This window comes from Muntiacus reevesi, chromosome 8 (assembly GCF_963930625.1).
Source record: "Muntiacus reevesi chromosome 8, mMunRee1.1, whole genome shotgun sequence".
In the NCBI taxonomy this organism is placed as follows: Eukaryota; Metazoa; Chordata; class Mammalia; order Artiodactyla; family Cervidae; genus Muntiacus; species Muntiacus reevesi.
Genome location: NC_089256.1, coordinates 71,419,905 through 71,441,918, shown reverse-complemented (window position 1 = coordinate 71,441,918; position 22,014 = coordinate 71,419,905). Strand labels below are relative to the sequence as shown.

General features: G+C 35.9%; 1 protein-coding gene across 1 annotated transcript in view; it reads right to left on the bottom strand.

The window, feature by feature from the left end:
* Positions 1-22,014, bottom strand: part of SPATA16 (spermatogenesis associated 16) — a 229,329-nt gene that overhangs the window by 164,155 nt on the left and 43,160 nt on the right. The window contains 1 exon segment of the mRNA XM_065942119.1: positions 7,670-7,815. Coding sequence (XP_065798191.1) covers positions 7,670-7,815 — 146 coding nt within the window.

The window sequence follows — 22,014 nt, the reverse complement described above, 5'->3', positions numbered from 1 at the left end:
TTGGGTGTGAAACCTTCAGCTGCCTCCTATTCTCTTACTTTGTCCCTGTATCTGGGGCTCCCAACCGAACAGGCTGAGAATTGGGGCACCCTTCCAGGAGGGGTTACCTCAGTCTTGGTAGAAATTCAAACAGTACCAATTGCAGTCGAGAATATCGAGAAGATCCAAAAAGTACATAGAAGGCTTTATGGGACTAACTTTACTTTATGGAACTTACTTGGAGAGATGTAATGTATGTCTTGGGACAGATGCTGACTCCTGACTCAAAAACTCAAGTTTTGGGGGAAGCTACTACTTTTGGAGATGAATGGTTTGAACATGAGACAAGGAGAAAGAGGGAACATGAAATAGCCCTCCCTCCTACTAGGAGCCAAGTGGTTCCAATAACAGAGCCACTTTGTCAGATGTATTCTTGAAGGACTCAAGAGAGCACGCACACTGAGACTTTAGACTATGCTAAGTTGGCTGACAGAACAGGGAGAGAAGGAAACTCCTAGTAAATTCCTAGATGGATATGGGAGGCTCTCCACAAGTTTACTGATGTTGATCTTGAAAGTGCAGGAGGAATGGTCTTAAAAGATAGATTTCCCACTCACTCAGTTCCAGATATCTGCTCTAAGTTACAAAAACAGGTGTTTGGACCAAATAAGTCTTTAGAAAAGCTGTTACAGCTGGCTCAGACAGTATATTATGGTAGAGAATATAAGGAGGAAAATAAGAGGCAAAAAAGATCCAGGCAAAAGACTGAAGCCCCAACAATGGCTATTAGATCTGCTCTGAAACAGTCTGAGAAAATGCCCAGAGGAACCCAGGTGAAAGGGGACGGGCTTGCTATTACTGTGGAAAGGAGGGGCATCTCAAGTGAAGTTGCTCTCAGGGATCTAAGCCACCCCTGGCTCCATGTCCAGTCTGTAAAGGACCAAACTGGAGAAGAGATAGCCCTCTGAGGCGTAGTCCCCAGGGTTCGGACATCTTAACTTATTATTAATTTTTAAACTTTTATATAAAAATGTTCTTATCTCACTCTCATTTTGAAGAATTTTTTTTGTTGAATTCTGGTTTGACATCATTTTTCTTTCAGCACTTTAAGCTTCCTCTTTTATTGTATTTTGGCCTCCATATTTCTGATTAAATGTTACCTGTTATTTGTATCATTGTCCCTTGTAAATAATGTGTTGTTATCCTTTGTCTGCCTTTAATATTTTCTCTCCATCTTGGGTTTTCAAAACTCTGCTGTTCCTAGATATGGTTCTGTTTATATTTACTTTAGTTGGGGCTAAATGTGTCTTACTCTTTTTTTAAACGAAATTTGGAAAATTTCCAATAACTACCTTTTACGCCCTTTTCTCTCTCTTTTCTCTTTGAAACAGTTACATGTGGCTCAGTTAAGTTCAGTTCAGTCGCTCAGTTGTGTCTGGCTCTTTACTGCCCCATGGCCTGCAGCATGCCAGGCATCCCTGTCACCAACTCCCGGAGCTTCCCGAAACTCATGTCCATTGAGTTGGTGATGTCATCCAGCCATCTCATCCCCTGTCGTACCCTTCTCCTCCTGCCTTCAATATTTCCCAGCATTAGGGTCTTTTCCAATAAGTCAGTTCTTCACATCAGGTGGTCAAAGTATTGGAGTTTCAGCTTCAGCATCAATCCTTCCAATGAATATTCAGGACTGATTCCCTTTAGGATGGGCTGGTTGGATCTCCTTGCAGTCCAGGAGACTCTCAAGACTCTTCTCCAATACCACAGTTCAAAATTCTTTGGCTCTCAGCTTTAGAGTCCAACTCTCACATCCATACATGACTACCGGAAAAACCATGTAGCTAGATGACTTGTTACTGTGTCTGAGAATAGGTCACTGAAGCATTAGCTAAGTTTTTTAAAATATCTTTTATACTGTGTGTTCATATTGGGTAATTGCTATTGATTTGTCTTCAAGTTCACTAAAACTGTCTTTAGTACTAAATCTTCAATCTGATATTGAAGTCAATCTGTATATTTTTATTTTAGATATTAATAGTTCATTAATCCATGGTAAAATCTCCATTTATTTCTTTTCTATAGTTTCTATTTTTGTGTGTGTTGAGATCCTCAATTCTTCACTTACTATGGCCATCTTTGCCTCAAGATCCTTGAACCTGTTTTTTTTTTTAACCTATTTTTTTTTTTACAGCTTCTTTAAAATCTTTTTCTACCAATTCTAACATGGGGGTCATCTTGGGGTCTGATTCTATCGACTATTTATTTTCTTAAATATGAGTTTCACTTTCCTATTTCTTTGAATGTGTAGTAATTTTTAGTTTTATGCTAAACATTTTGGATGAAACTTTGTAAGGAACTGAGGTTATGACATCATCACTGCAAACCTGTGGAATTTTTTTCTTATCAGGCAGTTAAATGGCAAATACTCGTGTTCTTGTCAGGTGTGGTTTTTCAGATAGGTCAATTTTGACTTTGAGCTTAATTCTTTTTTTTTTTTGAGCATAATTCTAAGGTGCGGTTGGTTCTTTCTTGAGGTCATGGTCCTAACTCTTTAAGCATTATCTTTCAGGAATTTTAACTGAATGCTGAGGTACTCGGTGAGCTCTCTTAACACTGGTTCTTCAGTATCTCCTATCACTGCAGCTCCTCTGGTATTTTCATTTATTACTTAGTCCTGTGGCAGGCAGTCTCTGCTACATGAAATCTTACTTTTCATTTTGGTCAAGAACATGCAGCAAATCCTCATGCAGTCTTCTACCCCCAACCCCCTCACATTATTTCTCCTTCAGTCATCTGTGCTCTGTAAATTACAGGTTTTTTTTTAGCAGCCTGATATTCTAATATCTGATATTCTAAGAGACTTTGTTTTCTTGGGCTCCAAAGTCACTGCATATGATTACTGCAGCCATGAAATTAAAAGACACTTGCTCCATGGAAGAAAAGCATGACCAACCTAGGCAGCATACTAAAAACCAGAGACATCACTTTGCGGACAAAGGTCCATCTTGTCAAAGATATAGTTTTTCCAGTAGTCATGTATGGATGTGAGAGTTGGACTATAAAGAAAGCTGAGTATGGAAGAATTGATGCTTTTGAACTTAGTGTTGGAGAAGACTCTTGAGAGTCTCTTGAACTGCAAGGAGATCCAACCAGCCCATCCTAAAGGAAATCAGTCCTGACTATTCATTGGAAGGACTGATGCTGAAGCTGAAACTCCAATACTTTGGCCACCTGATGTGAAGAATTGACTCACTGGAAAAGACCCTGATGCTGGGAAAGATTGAAGGCAGGAGGAGAAGGGAACAACAGAGGTTGAGATGGTTGGATGGCACCACCGACTCGATGGACATGAGTTTGAGCAAGCTCCAGAAGTTGTTGATGGACAGGGAAGCCTGGCATGCTGCAGTCCAAGGAGTTGCAAAGAGTCAGACATGACTGAGCGACTGAACTGAACTGATATTCTAATTTCTGCTTCCTCAGCTCATTGAGATTGAAGTTTAGCTTGATCTTCATCTCCCTGGTTTGGTCAGGAAAACCATGCTAGCTCACTGGGCATACCACCCTTCTCTCAAGGATCAGAGTCCTGCAGTGACCATTTTCCAGTGCCTAAAAAGAATTGTTTCGTATGTTTTGCTAGTTTTATACTTATTTATAGCAGGAAGGCAGGTCCAGTACCAGTAACGGTGTCTTGGCTGGAATATAGAATCCATGGGTTTCTGTTTAATTTTCACAAAACCTTGTGAGATGGTATTTGTGAAGTAGGTAAAGTTATTATAACCCAATCTTATGGAGAATTAAACTCAGATGAACTGGTGAGTGGGGGAATCAGATTTAAAACCTGGGAAGTCAGATTCAGACACTATGAATGTGATTTAATAAATGATGCTGCTTCTGCAATATGAAATTATATTTACTAACTTTGTTGCATTTATCACACTCTTTTGTCTCATATTTATTAATATTTGTTTTTTAAACTTTGCTACCTCTTCTAATGTGTAAAAACAACACAATTCCTGTTTACAACTGCTACCCCACTGCCTAGCACAGGCTCTTGGTTAGCATTCAATAAATATTTGTTGAATGAATGAACGTACTTGAGAGCATTATAAAACAATTTTTAAAAGATGCTTCTTTCTACATATTTGCCATTTTAGACTTCATCCTGCCTGCCACCTAGTGGCATCAAAATTCTACAGCATAGTAGGCTAAGGAAACTCAAACAGGGGTCTGTGTCAACCTAAAGGGGTGAGATGGGGAGGGAGATGGGAGGGAAGTTTAAAAGGGATGAGATATATGTATACCCATGGCTGATTCATATTGAGGTTTGACAGAAAACAATAAAATTCTGTAAAGTAATTATCCTTCAATAAAAAAATAAATTAATTTTTAAAAAAGGCCTAAAAAGAAAAAATTCTACAGCGTAAACAACATCAGTCTAAAGATTGGAATAGGCAAAAAAGGTGATATGTATTATTAGAATCTTTAGAATTATACACATCAACACATAATTAAATGAGAAGAAAGAGTTATAGCAGGATTTCCATTCTTCATAAGATAGCAGTAATTAGAAATCAGTCTCAGGAATGATCAAGACACCACTGACAAACAATGACAATAGTTTGATGAAGTGAGCACAGAGTTGATATGTTAGACTGGTGAGTGTAGTCATTACTTTGGTTTGAAATTTAAAAAAAATGACATCCAAATATGCTGCTTTGAATATGTTATTTAAAAAAGAAAAACTTGCTAATAGTTGTTTCTAAAGCCTTTGTTGTCTTCCCTGTGTCTCAGATGGTAAAAGAATCTGCCTGCAATGAAGGAGACCAGGGTTCAGTCCCTGGTGGAGAAGATCACGAGGAGAAGGGAATGGTAACCTGCTTTAGTATTCTTGCCTGGGAAATCCTATGGATGGAGGAACATGGCAAGCTACAGTCCTTGAGGTCACAAAGGGCTGGACATGACTAAAAGACAAACACTTCCACTTTTTTCCCCAAAGCCTTTGTATTACTTATTAGCATATTTTAAATGGCAATACTTGGCTAATTAATTTCAAAATGTATCTTTGTTGAACCTAAAACCATACAGTTATGGTTCCTGTCGTCTTCTACATGACAAAACAATATGCACTTATTTTTATCAAAAGCAAAACTAAATGATGGTTTTCAAGCTAATTTCTGTGTTAACAAATCTAAAGATATGCAGTAGGCCTCTTTAATTTACATAAAATTAAAGAAAGGATGCTTCAGGAATGCAAATAAATGCAAAAAGGGAATATTTTAATTTTGATCCATGATTAGTATCAACCATCACAGTGTGGTAATAATAGAAAAGAAAGATTCTGCATTCAGTGTATAACTAATGGTTATAAGCTATTTATAGACCGAATATCCTGATTATTTATTTTGAGAGATATATTTATGTTTCAGATTTTATTTTAAAAATCTGAGATCTTTAAAAACATTTTAATGTTAGAATCATATGCACTGATTTCTGTAGTTCTGCAATATGACAAGCCTACAAAAATGATTTATTTCACTTAGTGCATAATTAATTGTATGAATTCACTGTTTAACCTCTATTGATTTCCATTTCTTAGTTAATGTTCAACTTAGAAACAGAAGCAAAAATTATTTTACAATAGAATAAAAAGGATACAGAAGTTAATCCTAGCATAATAGGGAAGATCATTTCACTTTTCATCTTTATATTGTATACCCTCTCCTCGGTAATTTTCAAGGACTTGAAAGTGCACTCTTTGTTTTAAAACAAAAGTTTCAAAGTCTAAATAGTGAACCTATCGAAACTAATCCTTGCATCCTTAGGAACCATAGCATTTTATTGTTTCTTATGATACTATTTTGATTAATGTTCATTAAGTTATTTTTATAACACTGAATTGAATTTTGGCATGATCGTGCCATTTAGAATTTTTTTATGATTATAAAAATGATTTGAAAATTTATCAAACCATTGTAATATCCAGGAGATATTTTGATTAATATGTAGGCAATGTTGATGGCACTTCATATGTGTAGTGAAAACCATGGGCAAGGTGATAATTAATTACTTTCAGGTGCATCTCAATTCATTATTGTTTACATATGCCTGTAGATTTTCTGGCTATTCCCAATTTCAAATATTTTATTGTGCTTACAAGTCATCCAAGTGGCTCAGAAATTCCAATATTTTGACATACTGAAGTATACATTACATTTCCAATATTGGCCCTTTCAAATGGAAATGAAATAAAATTCTTACAATGTAACCATATGTCCTGATACTGGGTTTAAAAACTATGGTTGCATAAGGTGTTTCCAGAAAATATAGAGTTAGATTTTCTTTGGTATCAAAGAGAATCTGTGTTTAGGTTCTGCAGTTTATTTAAAGCAAAAAGTTTCTTTCCAGCAGGTTATCTTAGGAATTTCAAAGTGATTTTGTTGTCAGTAGGTCCTTGATGTCAAACTTAAGCCTATAAGTTTGAGGTCTCCATAGAGCTGTTAAGAATATCTGATGGACCTTCTATATCATGTGGATATAGAGTTATAAATGAGTTTTAGCATGTTGGCAGATCTCGTGCTCACATAATGAGTCAATATAATTGATGGTTATGTTTCCTACTGGTTATTAACAGGGAAGGCGTTATGTTTTCATGTTGATATTAGTTTTGTTATTTGTGTACAAAAGAAATCCAGGATGTATGAGCTCAGAGAATGAACAAGACTAAAGTTTTAGGTAAATTGCTCTAAATCAGGCAGGGAGGTATAGAGGCATCATAATTCTAAGAAAAGAGCTATTTAAAAGATATAATCACTTTATCAGATTAAACTGAATACCACCCATGATAAGATCAAGGCCTTTAAGGAACAAGATGTAGGAGAGGACATTTTTATAGGAAAAAACATAGGGCTGGGTAACCTTGAGGATTCTAGGAAACCAAAAGCTAATACAGAGTTCTGAAGAGGATAGAAATATATAAAAGAAATCTTTAAGGACAATGATAAAAAGGTGATTCATACCTTTGGACAGCTGTTGCACTTGCCCCTTCATAACATCCTTTGAATCAGTTATGTTAGCACCAAATAAGCCATAAACTTTGGGGTCTTTGCTCATGGTTCACAGCTGGAATTTCTTTCTACCATTCTTTGTATCTCAGTCAGTCTTGGAAATCTTTCTCATCCTTCTCACCCCTTACTTCACCTTATTCACTCCCTCCTTTCTTCCTGCAGTCACTTGCTACTGCAGTTGCCTGCCTTTTTATTTTGTCCTGCTTTGGACTTCCCTGGTGGCTCAGAGGTTAAAGCATCTGTGTGCAATGTGGGAGACGCAGGTTTGATCACTGAGTCGGGAAGATCCCCTGGAGAAGGAAATGGCAACCCACTCCAGTATTCTTGCCTGGAGAGTCCCATGGATAGAGGACCCTGGTAGGCTACAGTCCATGGGTCACAAAGAGTCGGACACAACTGAGTGACTTCACTTTATGATAGTTAATTATGAGTTTATTTCTTCCCTTAGGTTTTGAGATGCCCTTTGTGATCTCTCTGATTGTCTAGCTTAACATAAATCAAGTAGTAAAGAGGAGGTTTTTGTTTTGTGATTATATTTAAATGGAGTCTAAGTTAATCCTACAAGCTCACATCATACCCTCTGCTTGCATGGACAGTACTTACTTGCAGTTATTAACCCTTCATTTTACCTGTGCGCATGATTCAGGGCAAGGTCAGGTTTCCTCATTCGCAGATAGCATGCAACAAGCTTTGTCTCAATGAAACTTGCCACACTAGCTATATCTTCAGCAGATGCTTCAAATGGTTTTCCCAGAACTGCCCCTTTGCTGCAAAGCTTTAAAAGAAAAAAAAAATACAATGCTTTAAATTTTCTAATCATCTTGACAAATAATTGATCTTTTAAATAAACAAAACATAATATATACACATACTTTTCCAAACAAGTAAACTATTAACATTTTGATTGTAAATTAAATAAATTTTTCCTGTTCACTATTAAGTGACTATAAGCAACACATTTTATTATAAAATGCTTCCTGTAAAATATTTTTAAAGTACGATATATTTTAAAGGGGTGCCATTAGCTAAGAATGTCTGTTTTAAAAATAAAGCACACAATAAGCAAAGATATTAACAGAAAACCAGGTATAAATCATATTAAATACCAGTGCTTTTATGAAAACCCAGCTAAGCAATAATCTAGCACACTATCAAGTTTGATTTACTATAATAAGGGGTATCGGAAGTAAACTCCTAGGAGCCATTAACATGATTGGTGATTAATTTGAGTCTGAATCATATTCTCTAGGATGTTATTGAAAGAAAAGAAGTGAAAATTTATTAGAATTTATTGGCAGCGGCCACAGTATCTGAAAAACATGGCAGGAATGTGGAATTCTTAATAAAAATTCCAGGAAGTCAATGGTTTCTGGGCACCATAGATAAACTGTAGAGGAAGAAAATAATTAATTTTGGGGAGAGAACCCCAAACATTAAGAAGTATCAATAATATGACAAGGATAGATCGGTACTTTTTTTCCACCTTAGAATTTTCTACTGTTCCTGAGAATCGAGGCTGATGGGGGAGGAGAAACTCCACCATCACTTAGTAACCTTATTCAGAATATCTGCTTCTCTGCTATTTTCTATCTCCTGTACGCTTTTCTCACCAGGGGTAGTAATATTTGGGGATTAGTACCTCTTTGTATATATCTCCATGTAAGATTTCTTGTATTCTAAATCCTGTTTTTTAAAAAATGTTATTTAAACTAATTTTCTTTTGTAGATTAAGTTGAGGTTGCCTTGCCATTTACATTAACATTATTGTCTATTTTTTAAAGTGCAGATAGGTTGAGAATGGGTTTGTTCTGTTCTAAAATGTGTTTCTCTTCTTAATCTTATCCAATAACTATAAGCTGAAGGAAAATCTAGATGTTTTACACCCTTCGTTTGAATTGGTAGTTACCTGGTACTACCTGGATATTCTGTCAACTATGATAATTCATATCATTTTTAAAAGTCTTTTCCAATTAGATGGGAGAAATTTTTTACTACATATATTCAGTCAATAAATATTTATTAATTACTAGTAATCATCAGACAAAAAATACTACCCTTACATTTTAATTTGGTCTAATTAAATTGGTTTAATTTAATAGGTCTTTTTAATAAATCTTGGCTATTTTTAGTTCTGTGTAAATTCCCATTTTTTTATTCCTTGCCTATTTCCATTGATGTGTTAATCTTTTTATTAATTATGAGAGCTCTTTATAATCTAGTATTCATTTTCCCATACAACTATGGACACATAATCAGACATAAAGGTTTTCCCCCCTCTACTTGCCCTTCAGAAAAGGGTCAACTTCTATTCATGTTCTTATGAGGACTCTCAGGATACATTTCTCAATATTTGGCAAGGTGGGGGAACAAAGACTTTTATGGAAGATACACAGTATTTGTAAATGATCTTAGTCAAGGCTAAATTTCGATGCTTTATCAAGATTACCTGATAAAATTCATAATAATAGAGACAAAGTATTTAACAGTGATTTAGCAACTATTCCTGAGAGTCTGACCTCACAAATGTCAGTGTGGTTGTAAACAGACTTTAAAAAATAGTTTACGAAAGTGTTATAATTTGAACATGATAACTTGAGACAGCAAGCTATCTCCTTTTCTACCAGTTTGATCCTATACGACCCTGAGATACCTAAAATACTGGTTGTTTAGGAAGAAAAACAGAGAAGGCAATGGCCCCCCACTCCAGTACTCTTGCCTGGAAAATCCCATGGACGGAGGAGCCTGGTAGGCTGCAGTCCATGGGGTCGCTAAGAGTCAGACACGACTGAGCGACTTCACTTTCACTTTTTACTTTCATGCATTAGAGAAGGAAATGGAAACCCACTCCTGTGTTCTTGCCTGGAGAATCCCAGGGACGGGGGAACTTGGTGAACTGCAGTCTATGGGGTCACACAGAGTCGGACACGACTGAAGTGACTTAGCAGCAGCAGCAGCAGCAGGAAGAAAAAATATTTTTGGATACCATAGCTTTTTATAAAGTCAGTGGAAAACAACATAAGTAGAAATTATGTAGTGTCATTTGTTAGCATATCATTGTATTAAAATTCTAGACTTTCCTGAGTAGTTTTATCCTTTAAATTAAATCAGCATATTTCCCCAAAATCTTAAATGCTCAAATCTCATGGATTTTTTTCACATAAAATCTTGGGCTTCCCTGGTGGCTCAGACGGCAAAGAATTCACCTGCAATGCAGGAGACCTAGGTTCGATCCCTGGGTCAGAGAGATCCCCTGGAGAAGGAAATGGCTACCACTCCAGTATTCTTGCCTGGAGAATTCCAGAGACAGAGAAGCCTGTTTGTTGAAAATCTTAAACATAAAAGAAAAAGCCCCACGTTGTATATGTCCTTTGCCCCTTCCGCCTCTTTGTTCATATCAGGTGCGGTAGAACAGATACAGCTCCTTTCTCAGGCATGCTTTTTGTGGGATGAATACAGGGGCCATTAGGGGAGTAACTTCCACAAGGACATTCAGATTCTACATAGCAAGAGGAAGCTGACCTTCAAGTTTAATAACATTAAGACTTTGTGAACATTGAAAGAAAGTGAAAAATAAGTGCCTGATCTTCTAATGTTTGCTATAGTCTCTACTTTTATGAGTTTCAAGGCCAAAAAAAGGAATAAAATGATCAATCTTAATGCTCCAGAGTGTATACTTTATAAAACCAAACTGTAAGCAAGGAAAGACAATAATAATTTTTCAGTTCACATTAAAATGGAAAAACATGCAGCCTGTGTATTTGTGGTGATCGTGATTTATCAATCAAGTACTGTAAGATAGAGAACTTTCTGATTTTATCAAAGGTTACCTTATTTGTTTGCCAAAGTGATGTGTCTTTGAAATAAGCTTTGCAGTAAGGCAAATTGTTACAAATATGTTGATGTTAAAGGTAGAAATATAGAAAATATAGACAAAGTACTGGTATCAGAATTATAAAGGACATTTCAGATATTTTGCTGAATTTTAAAATTTCAGGTAGCCATTTGTGAAGACTAACAAAGTGAATTCTCTAGAAGATCAAGGACTTTAATATGAGATGTATTTATTTGCATGCAGGAAGGGTGACTTATTTCAAGTTGTATTTGTCTAAAGCTATGCACTTTAGCTTTTTGTGAAAAAAGTCATGGAAACAAGGTAATAAAAAGTTTTAAACTACCTAATATAGTAAATTAATGAGAAGACTTTGAATTAGAAAACAAAAATTAGTTGTTAAATTTTTGTTTTAAAAGGAAGCATGGACAAGTTAAAAGCATAATTTTTTAGGGAAAACGAAGTAAAAATTCTTATGGGTATAGTTGTTGTTTTGATGAGAAACTGGATATTAAAATTTCAAAATTTAATAGTAAATTTCAGTAGTAAATTAAAATCATAGGCTAAAATTTTAATTAAAAATACATACTTTACAAAATATATTTGATAGTTTTCTGAAAATAGCCTGATAATACTTCAGAGTTATAAAAAGCTATTAAAAGTTTATAAAAAGTTATAAAAGCTTTTTCTAAGGTATTTCAAAGTTGTTTTAAGAAAAAATATCAAACCTATTTTCAGAAATTGTGGCACAATGAAATTTCAAAGTTTGTTTAAAAACACAGATGAAAATAACAGAAAGCCCAATAATAGCAGAAAAAAACCAAGATTAAATTTTATGCTATGGGTCCCACTCTTAAAAATACAACTACACATTTTTCTTTAATTAGTTTCATCATTAGTAAGATTGATATTGCTAATAGATTCTCATTTAATAGAATATTGTATGATGACTGTTTGCCCACCATACTCCTGGGACATAATCTTGAGTGATCCTTGCAGATCTAGGAAAGAACAATAAATCTTTAAAAATGAGACATTATTTTAGCTATCAATTATCTACAAATTACAGTATATATCATTCAGTTGGAAAATTTTTAAGCTTTTTAATTGTTCAGGAAATTACCAAAAGGAAAAAAAAAAAAGATGGAGAGTAAGTTACCCATAACTCTATTACCATGTTTAATTGCCATTAATTTCTTGCATATTTCCTAACATAATTTTCAAATTTTTATAATAAATTATAACTATATAATAGTCCCATCTTTTTATATAGTTTTATTTTTATGTTTTTAATTGAAATCTAAAACATTACTCACATTATAATTATAGTTGGATATTTCGATATTCTTACTCTCAGCAAGTGATAGAAATATTAGAAAGTAAGTCAGCAAAGATCCCAATGATTTTCACAACATCATTAACCAATCAAATGTAGTCAACATATATATAAAATACTCCATCTTACAACATATTTTGCTCAGTTGCCCTGGAAAATCACTGAAAATTCAACAGTTGAAAAAAAAGAACCCAGTTGGAAAGTGAGCAAAGACATGAACAGAGTTTTCTCTGAGGAGGACATGCCGATGGTGAATAGGCTCATAAAAAGATGTTCAACATGTTTATTGTTTGACATCATTAGCCATCAGAGAAATGTAATTTAAAACTACAGTGAGATATCACCTAGTAGAATGGCTAAAAAGTAGTGACAACATCAAAATGGTGACAAGTTGGATCACTCACACCTTGCTGATGGGAATGTAAAATGGTACAGCCAGTGATGAAAACAGTATGTCAGTTGCTTAATAAACTAAACATGTGATTACTGCACAACTCAACAAGTACCCACTGGGCACTTATCCCAGAGAAATGAAGACTTTAGTTCACAGAGAAATCCATACGTGAACAATGTTTATAGCAGAAAGGGAACCAGAGGGCTCACTGAGAGTCTCCTTTTTTGGGGGGTGGTCTCTTTTATAAGGGAACAAATCCTCTTCAAGAGGGCTCCACCTTCAAGACACCTAATCACTTCCCAAAGTCCCCACCTCCATATACCATCACATAAGGGATTCAGTTCAGTTCAGTTCATTTCAGTCGCTCAGTCGTGTCCGACTCTTTTAGACCCCATGAATCGCAGCACGCCAGGCCTCCCTGTCCATCACCAACTCCTGGAGTCCACCCAAACCCATGTCCATTGAGTCGGTGATGCCATCCAGCCGTCTCATCCTCTGTCGGCCCCTTCTTCTCCTGTCCCCAGTCCCTCCCAGCATCAGGGTCTTTTCCAATGAGTCAACTCTTCGCATCAGGTGGCCAAAGTACTGGAGTTTCAGCTTAAGCATCAGTCTTTCTAATGAACACCCAGGACTGGTCTCCTTTAGGATGGACTGGTTGGATCTCCTTGCAGTCCAAGGGACTCTCAAGGGTCTTCTCCAATACCACAGTTCAAAAGCATCAATTTTTCAGCACTCATCTTTCTTCACAGTCCAACTCTCATATCCATACATGACCGCTGGAAAAACCATAGCCTTGACCAGACGGACCTTTGTTGGCAAAGTAATGTCTCTGCTTTTTAATATGCTGTCTAGGTTGGTCATAATTTTCCTTCCAAGGAGTAAGCACCTTTTAATTTCATGGCAGCAATCACCATTTGCAGTGCTTTTGGAGCCCAGAAAAATAAAGTCAGCCACTGTTTCCACTGTTTCCCCATCTATCTTCCATGAAGTGATGGGACCAGATGCCATGATCTTAGTTTTCTGAAAGTTGAGCTTTAAGCCAACTTTTTCACTCTCATCTTTTACTTTTATCAAGAGGCTTTTTAGTTCCTCTTCACTTTCTGCTATAAGGGTGGTGTCATCTGCATATCTGAGGTTATTGATATTTCTCCTGGCAATCTTGATTCCAACTTGTGCTTCTTCCAGCCCAGCGTTTCTCATGATGTATTCTGCGTATAAGTTAAATAAGCAGGGTGACAATATACAGCCTAGACATACTCCTTTTCCAATTTGGAACCATTCTGTTGTTCCATGTCCAGTTCTAACTATTGCTTCCTGACCTGCATATAAGTTTCTCAGAGGCAGGTCAGGTGGTCTGGTATACCCATCTCTTTCAGAATTTTCCACAGTTTATTTTGATCCACACAGTCGAAGGCTTTGGCATTGTCAATAAAGAAGAAATAGATGTTTTTCTGGAACTGTCTTGCTTTTTTTATTATCCAGCAGATGTTGGCAATTTGATCTCTGGTTTCTCTGCCTTTTCTAAAACCAGCTTGAAGATCTGGAAGTTCACAGTTCACGTATTGCTGAAGCCTGGCTTAGAGAATTTTGAGCATTACTTTTCTAGCGTGTGAGATGAATGCAATTGTGCAGTAGTTTGAGCATTCTTTGGGTTTGCCTTTCTTTGGGATTGGAATGCGAACTGACATTTTCCAGTCCTGTGGCCACTGCTGAGTCTTCCAAATTTGCTGGCATATTGAGTGAAGCACTTTCACAGCATCATCTTTCAGAACTTGAAATAGCTCAACTGGAATTCTGCCACCTCCACTAGCTTTGTTCGTAATGATGCTTTCTAAGGCCCACTTGACTTCACGTTTTAGGATGTCTGGCTCTAGGTGAGTGATCACACCATATGGGATTAGGTTTCAACAAATGCATTTTGGAGGGACAAATATTCAGTGCATATCTTTCATTACTCATTTTACAGACAAGGAAACTGGAGTGTAATCTTCTCAGCTTACAGTGTTAGTAATTTGAATTTACACCTAGATGCCTGGCCCTGGAGTCTGTGTATTTAATCACTACATCAGTGCTACATGGTGACACTTCATGAGCTACTGATGCACAAGAACAGAGAGCAAGCATTTAGAAACTATCATAGTACTTTGATAGAGAAATATTGTATCTGTTGAATTATAATAAAATTGCAGTTGTTCAGTCACTAAGTCATGTCCAACTCCTGCAATCTCATGGACTGCAGCATTTCAGGTTTCCCTATCCTTCCCTAGCTCCCAGAGTCTGCTCAAACTCATATCCATTCAGTCATCTCATCCTCTGTTATCCCCTTCTCCTCCTGCCTTCAAGCTTTCCCAGCATCAGGGTCTTTTCCAGTCAATCAGTTCTTCGCATCAGGTGGCCAAAGTGTAGGAGTTTCAGCTTCAGCATCAATCCTTCCAATGAATATTTAGGACTATTTCCTTTAGGATGGACTGGTTAGATCTCTTTGCAGTCCAAGGGACTCTCAAGAGTCTTTTCCAGCACAATTTGAAAGTATCAGTTATTTGGGGCACAGCCTTCTTTATAGTGCAAATCTCACATCCATATGTGACTACTGAAAAAAACATAGCTCTGACTATACGAACCTTTGTTGGCAAAATGATGTCTCTGCTTTTTAATATGCTGTCTAGGTTGGTCATATCTTTCTTCCAAGGAGCAAATGTCTTTTAATTTCATGGCTGCAGTCACCATTGGCAGTGATTTTCAAGCCCAAGAAAATAAAATATGCCATTGTTTCCATTTTTTCCTCATCTATTCGCCATGAAGTGATGGGATGGGATGCCATGATCTTAGTTTTCCAAATGTTGAGTTTTAAGCCAGCTTTGTCACTTTCACCTTCATCAAGAGGCTATTTAGTTTCTCTTCGCCTTCTGCCATTAGAGTGGTATTATCTCCATATCTGAGGTTGTTGATATTTCTCCTGGCAATCTAGATTTCAGCTTGATATTCATCCAGCCCAGCATGTGGCATGATGTACTCTGCATATAAGTCTAATAAGCAGGGTGACAATGTACAGCTTTGACATGCTCCTTTCCCAATTTTGAAACAGTCCACTGTTTCATGTCCAGCTCTAACTGTTGCTTCTTGACCTGCACTGTGGTTTCTGTGGAGGCCAGTAAGGTGGTCTGATATTCTCATCTCTTCAAGAATTTTCCACCTTTATTCTGACCCTCACAGACAAAAGATTTCCTGTAGTCAATGAAGGAGATGTTTTTCTGGAATTTTCTTGTTTTTACTGTGATCCAAATAATGTTGCTAATTTGGTCCTTGGTTCCTCTGCCTTTTCTAAATCCAGCTGTTCATCTGGAAGTTTTTGGTTCACATACTGTTGAAGACTAGTTTGAAGAACTTTGAGCATTATCTTGCTAGCATGTTAAAGGAGTGCAGTTATAAGATAGTTAGAACATTCTTTGGCATTGCCCTTCTTTGGAATTGGAATGAAAACTGACCTTTTCCAGTTGTTGGAGTTTTCCAAATTTGCTGGCATATTCAGTGCAGCACTTTAACAGCATCATTTTTCAGGGTTTGAAATAGCTCAGCTGGAATTCCACCACCTCCACTAGCTTTGTAGTGATGCTTTCTGAGGCCCACTTTATTTCACACTCCAGGATATCTGGCTTTTGGTGAGTGACCACACCATCGTGATTATCCAAGTCTTTAAGATCTTTTTTTTGTACAGTTCTTCTGTGTATTCTTGCCACCTCTTCTTAATCTCTTCTGCTTCTGTTAGATTTTTGATGTTTCTGTCCATTATTGAGCCCATCTTTGCATGAAATGTTCCTTTGGTATCTCTTAATTTTCTTGAGGATATCTAGTCTTTCCCATCCTATTATTTTCCCTCTATTCTTTGCATTGTTCACTTAAGAAGGCTTTCTCATCTCTCTTTGCTAGCTTTGTATTTTTTGTGTGATGTTTCCCTTCATTTTTTCTAGTAATTTTTTTTTTTTACTTTGTTTACTAAAATATCAGTCTGCAACAGATTGGGACAAAACTGAAGAGAATTGGTTCTTTGCCACAGATAATGAAAAGAACTTTACTAAATTGTTAAAAATTTAGATAATTAAGAAATTATTAAGAGAAAACAATTTACAATTCCATTATTTAAGAATGACCATTCTTAAATGTTGGATATTGGTGTGGATATCTCCATCTTACCTGACTTTCTATCTATTGATCAATCATCTATCTATGTCTTTATCCTTCCATTTATTATAATGATATTATTCATTCTCCATAGTATTATGTTTCTTTCTTTGACTATATCTTGGGCATTAATAAATATAAATTTATCATTTTTCAAATGCCTTCATAATTTTACTAGATCCCCATTTAATATTTTTCCTAATAAGAAATTTCTCCAGAGACACTGAGAGTTCTTAATGTCATAAATAATATACATTGAATAGCCTTGTGTATACATCTTTGTTCACACATTTGATCATTTCTAAATTTTCATATTCTATCTGTTATAATGTCCTCTTACACATTGGAATTGCTGAGTCAGGCATAGACATTACAATCCCCAAAAGCATATTTTAGAAAATATACAACATGAAAGTACTTTCCAGAAAAGTCTTACACTTTTGCCAACAAAGTGTCTTTCTTGTTTTTCCTATATCCTCATGTACAGTAGGTGTTAATGACGTTTTAATCTATTCTTTGCTAATCACATGGGCAACAAAGACACTTTATTTTAATTTGATTATTAAAGCAAGCACTCATATGTATTGGCCATGTGTATGTATACACTTCATGAATTTTATTTATTTTACAATTGAGATATTCTAATTCATATAGATTTATTTTCACTTAGTGTATACTTAATTAGGTTTTTTCCAAATATATAACTTATTTTGAGTTATGTGTACCACACTTTAGTGTCAGGCTTATGCTGACCATATAAAACAAATTGGAAAGATTCCCATCTTTTTCAGTACTCTGGAACAGTTGGAAATAGTTTAAAAAATTTCAGCTCAGCTTTTTTAACCTCTTTTTTTTTATTTGATTATTGTTATGTGTAGGTTTTCAATGTTTTGTATTAATTTTGTTAATTTATATTTTCTTAGAAAATTATCTGTTTCATTCAGATTCTAAAATCTGTCATTATAGTGAAGAACATTATATTCTCAGAACATCTTAAATGCCTGTGTAGCAGTGGTGTCATTTTTTTTTGCTCTCATTACTATATAGTTCTGTTTTCTGTTTCTTAATTGGAATTGCAGGGGTTTGACTTTGTTTTCTTAAAACAAATATACTCTTAATTTATTAATTCTCATATTCTTCTTCCTAATTCATTGCTTTGGTTTTTACATTGACTTTGTTATTTTTCCTTCTGCTTTCCTAAGGGATTTTGTTTTGTTTCTCTGTACTTCTTTTAAAAACTAATATCTTTAATTAATACTTAACTCATTTATTTTAGCTTTTCTCATATAGAAGTGTGTTGTGTGCTTTACTTAGGAAAAAAAATTCACAGCTTTTATTTCCACCTATTTTTTTGCCAGTAGCTCTTTAAGAAAATGTGTGATTCTTATTCTTCAAAATGTTACCACCTGCTTTTCTTGGTTACTTGTAAGACTAGACCACTTTGCATATTTGTTAGTCATTTATATTTCATCATTTGTGGATTATTTACCATTTGTCAGCCCCTTTACCATTAGTCTTTTATGCTCTTACTCTTTTTCTTGTTTATTTTTATGAAATCAGTCATGGGTGCCTGGAGTTCTTGCATGTTCTGCATTTCTTTCCCCATCCTACAAATTTTAACTTGTCTAAAAAACTGCCTCTTACTCCACGTGGTAGCCTTTTTCAAGGTACAGGTGTTATGACTGCAGGAGCTCAATGCTGAGGGACCCTTCTTTAGTACATGGGACAAACCTCTGAGAAAAAAGCCAGTATAGAAGGAATAAAGCCAAAGATTAAGAGGCTGGAAAGCCTAATGCTGAATCCTGAAGATCTTCCCTTGAATCAAAATATATAAGATAATTTGAAAAGGTAGTATTCATTTGTTATTTTGAGACAGTGAGATAGGGATTTGAATAAAATAAAATTATTAAGAAATTGAGAATTAAATTGTAGCATAAATTTTAAACTAGAAGCAATATGTAAAGAATAAGTGATAGTATCAGATCAGAAATATAGAGGACAATATTGAAAATAGGAAAGATTTTAAAGACTTCATTACTGATGAATTTTTATAATTTCTGAGACTTTTTCTTGTATATAACTACATCTAACTTTTTAGTATCTCCATAAAGTAGATAAAAGTTTGTCCCATTTGACAAATACTGAAACCTATGGGGGAAGAAAGTCAACTGCATGATAATGGATGGTAAACAGACTTGTGCTGGTGACCATTTTATAGTGTATAGGGATGCTGAATTATAATGATAACCTCTTGAAACTTATACAGTGTGTTTTAAAAAACATAAAAAATATATGCCAAAAGAAGTCTAGTGGTTTTCCCAGGGGCTAAAATTGATGAAAAGTTCTCTTTCCTCCACATCAGCCTCCTTGTCCTAAATTATTCTGTTCAATACTTTTTTTTTTTTAATTGTTAGTACCTAGCACTCTTGTTCGGAGAAGGCAATGGCACCCCACTCCAGTACTCTTGCCTGGAAAATCCCATGGACGGAGGAGCCTGGTAGGCTGCAGTCCATGGGGTCGCGAAGAGTCAGACATGACTGAGCGACTTCACTTTCACTTTTCACTTTTATGCATTGGAGAAGGAAATGGCAACCCACTCCAGTGTTCTTGCCTGGAGAATCCCAGGGATGGGGTCGCACAGAGTCGGACACGACTGAAGTGACTTAGCAGCAGCAGCAGCAGCAGCACCCTTGTTAGCCATTCAGTAGAACTTCTCATGTAAACTTCCAATGGTTTTTCTGTTGGAAAACGTGAGTTCAGCACTCCATCTGAGTTTAATGCTTGCCCTTCTTTTTACTGTGTAGAATCTTTTCTAAGGCCTGATTGCACAAGAGATTGGTCTAAACTAAATACTCGAGATTGAGTTGGTAGCTATTTCTTTGTTCTCCTTGCAGCTCACCTTGGTACTATTAGAACTTACATATAGAACTTCCTTTGCCTGGAGAATCGTAAGGAGAAAAAACAAAAACAAACTTCAACCTCTAGAATTCACTGCTTTTTCTTTTACTACCTCCTCTTCTCATCCATATCTCAAGGGGACATAAACCATTGCTTATCAATTTCCATTTCCTAAATGTTGAAAGAATTGACATTTATGCATAGATATAAAAAGAGAGTACTAATAGTGGAATTAAGGGATGAAATAGCACTGAAAGCCCCAGAAATGTGTCCTTGAGCACAGTGGGGAACTGCAAGCATTCTAGCTGCAAAAAGCCCCATGTCTCTGAGTTGGGCATGCAGTAGATATAGGTGATAGTCTGCTTTTTATCATCTGTTCTTCCTTGAGGCTTTGTTTTTGAAAATCCTACCTGGTGCCTGGCAGACCTTTGCAATGATCTTCCTGTGGATTAATGCATATAAAAGGATGGGTTTAGACACAAGAGCTAACCACCATCATATCCTGCCAATTTGTCAATGGGATCTTTACAGTTTCTTTTTAGATAAATGTTCATACTGCAAGGGTCTCATAACTAATAGTTTTCAATTTTAATAAATATCTTTTTATACTCTCTTAACAGACTGGAAAGAATCTCTACACCATAGAATAACACCCATTGGTTTTAAATTTTCTCATCTTGTTACATGAAAGAGGAATGAATCAGAGAGCTCATCCCTTGTAACTTTCCACATGGTGCCACATAGATCTACTAAAGTGTCTCCCTGGGAGAGAGAGAGTATGTGGGGCTGAGAGATGCAGAGAATTATGTTCACACATCAGTGAACTTAAAAGTACCATCAGGGTTTTAGGAGCAGTGCTTTTCAGCCAAGTAGGCCAAGATATGACCTCTATTAAATTTATGGGAATTGGAGAAATGAGGTTACTCCCTGGGTGACATGCTGTTGAATGACAGTAAAAGTAATTAATCACTCCTACTCCTATTTGTTAAAATAGCTATGCTTCAATCTTTTTTTTTTCCCTTTCAAGTAGCCTTAAAATAGAGGTGTGGCCACAGTGGGTTCCTTCTACTGTGTTTCACCTTGATCTGACCAGCCAGTAATTTGCTTATGCTCTGAAGCATGTAAATGATACACATTAACCTTCAGGGTTTTTTTTCAGGGATACCCCTAAACTCTAGCTATCTGATGTGCAAAGCAGATTAGAAATATGGCGGGAGTGAGATGAATTAATACAATAAATCTTCCTTCCTTCTTGCCCAGGAATTTCAGCTCATAAAGATAGCAATTTTAAAATGAAGATAATGCTAATAGTGTGCTTGTTTCAAGGTATTATTTATATTATAAAGTAAATGTATTATCACATACAAAGTCAGCTCTTGTACAGTAATTATAATAGCCAGCAGTTATTCAGTGTTGACTGTGTGTTTGGCATTGTGCTAAGTTCATATAGTATTGTACTTGATATTGTCTTTTATTGATGATATCTTATTAAATATTATTCCTAATTTTTAGGTAAGGAACTTGGCTGAAGAGAGGGTACTAACTTATCAGACAGTAAGTTCTAAAACTGATTTAAATCCAGGTCTCTCACATCACCTAGACCCTATATTTTTTAGAAGCATCTTCCTTGGCTGGCCATTAATGAGTCACAGTCACATCTAGAAGGACAAATGTGAATCTTAACAGTTATCATTAGTGTTAGTTTCTTACTTATGATTACTTATTTAATATTCATACATGCAGTGAGACAGATATATATAGCAGTCCAGTGATCTCTAAATATCTGTATATGTATGTATCTATCTATCCATCTATCTACACCTCACTGGATTACCACTAAGGAAATGGGAAGATAGTTAAGATAGGCAGGGAAAGAGAGAGAGATGGATCAACATTTATTAAGCAACAGGTAAGGCACTTTTACATATAAGAATCACTGAATTCCTACTATTACCCATTTTATAGACAGTTCATTAATTCTAGAAGCAGAGGAGCCTGGAACATGTAAAAATGGAGAGAAGAAGGACTAGATCATGTACTTGAATGAAGAAAAGAGATGGTGGAGTTTCTCTAGGGAGAAAAAGAGCACAATTCTTGTCAAGATCACAGGTCTTTGCCTGGAGTCTAGGGATGAAGCCTTGCTGGTTGCAGTGAGGGCCTACTGGACTGCAGGTTGTCACGTCAGAGTGACTAGTTCTGTAAGCAGAGGAGTTTTTGAGCTACACCTTCATCCTCATTGCTGAATAGCTGTAAAACTAAAATTAATAATTTGAGTACATTTGATAATAATTGGGGTTTTTGTGGAATCTTTGGTCTATATATATTAATCTTCAGTCGT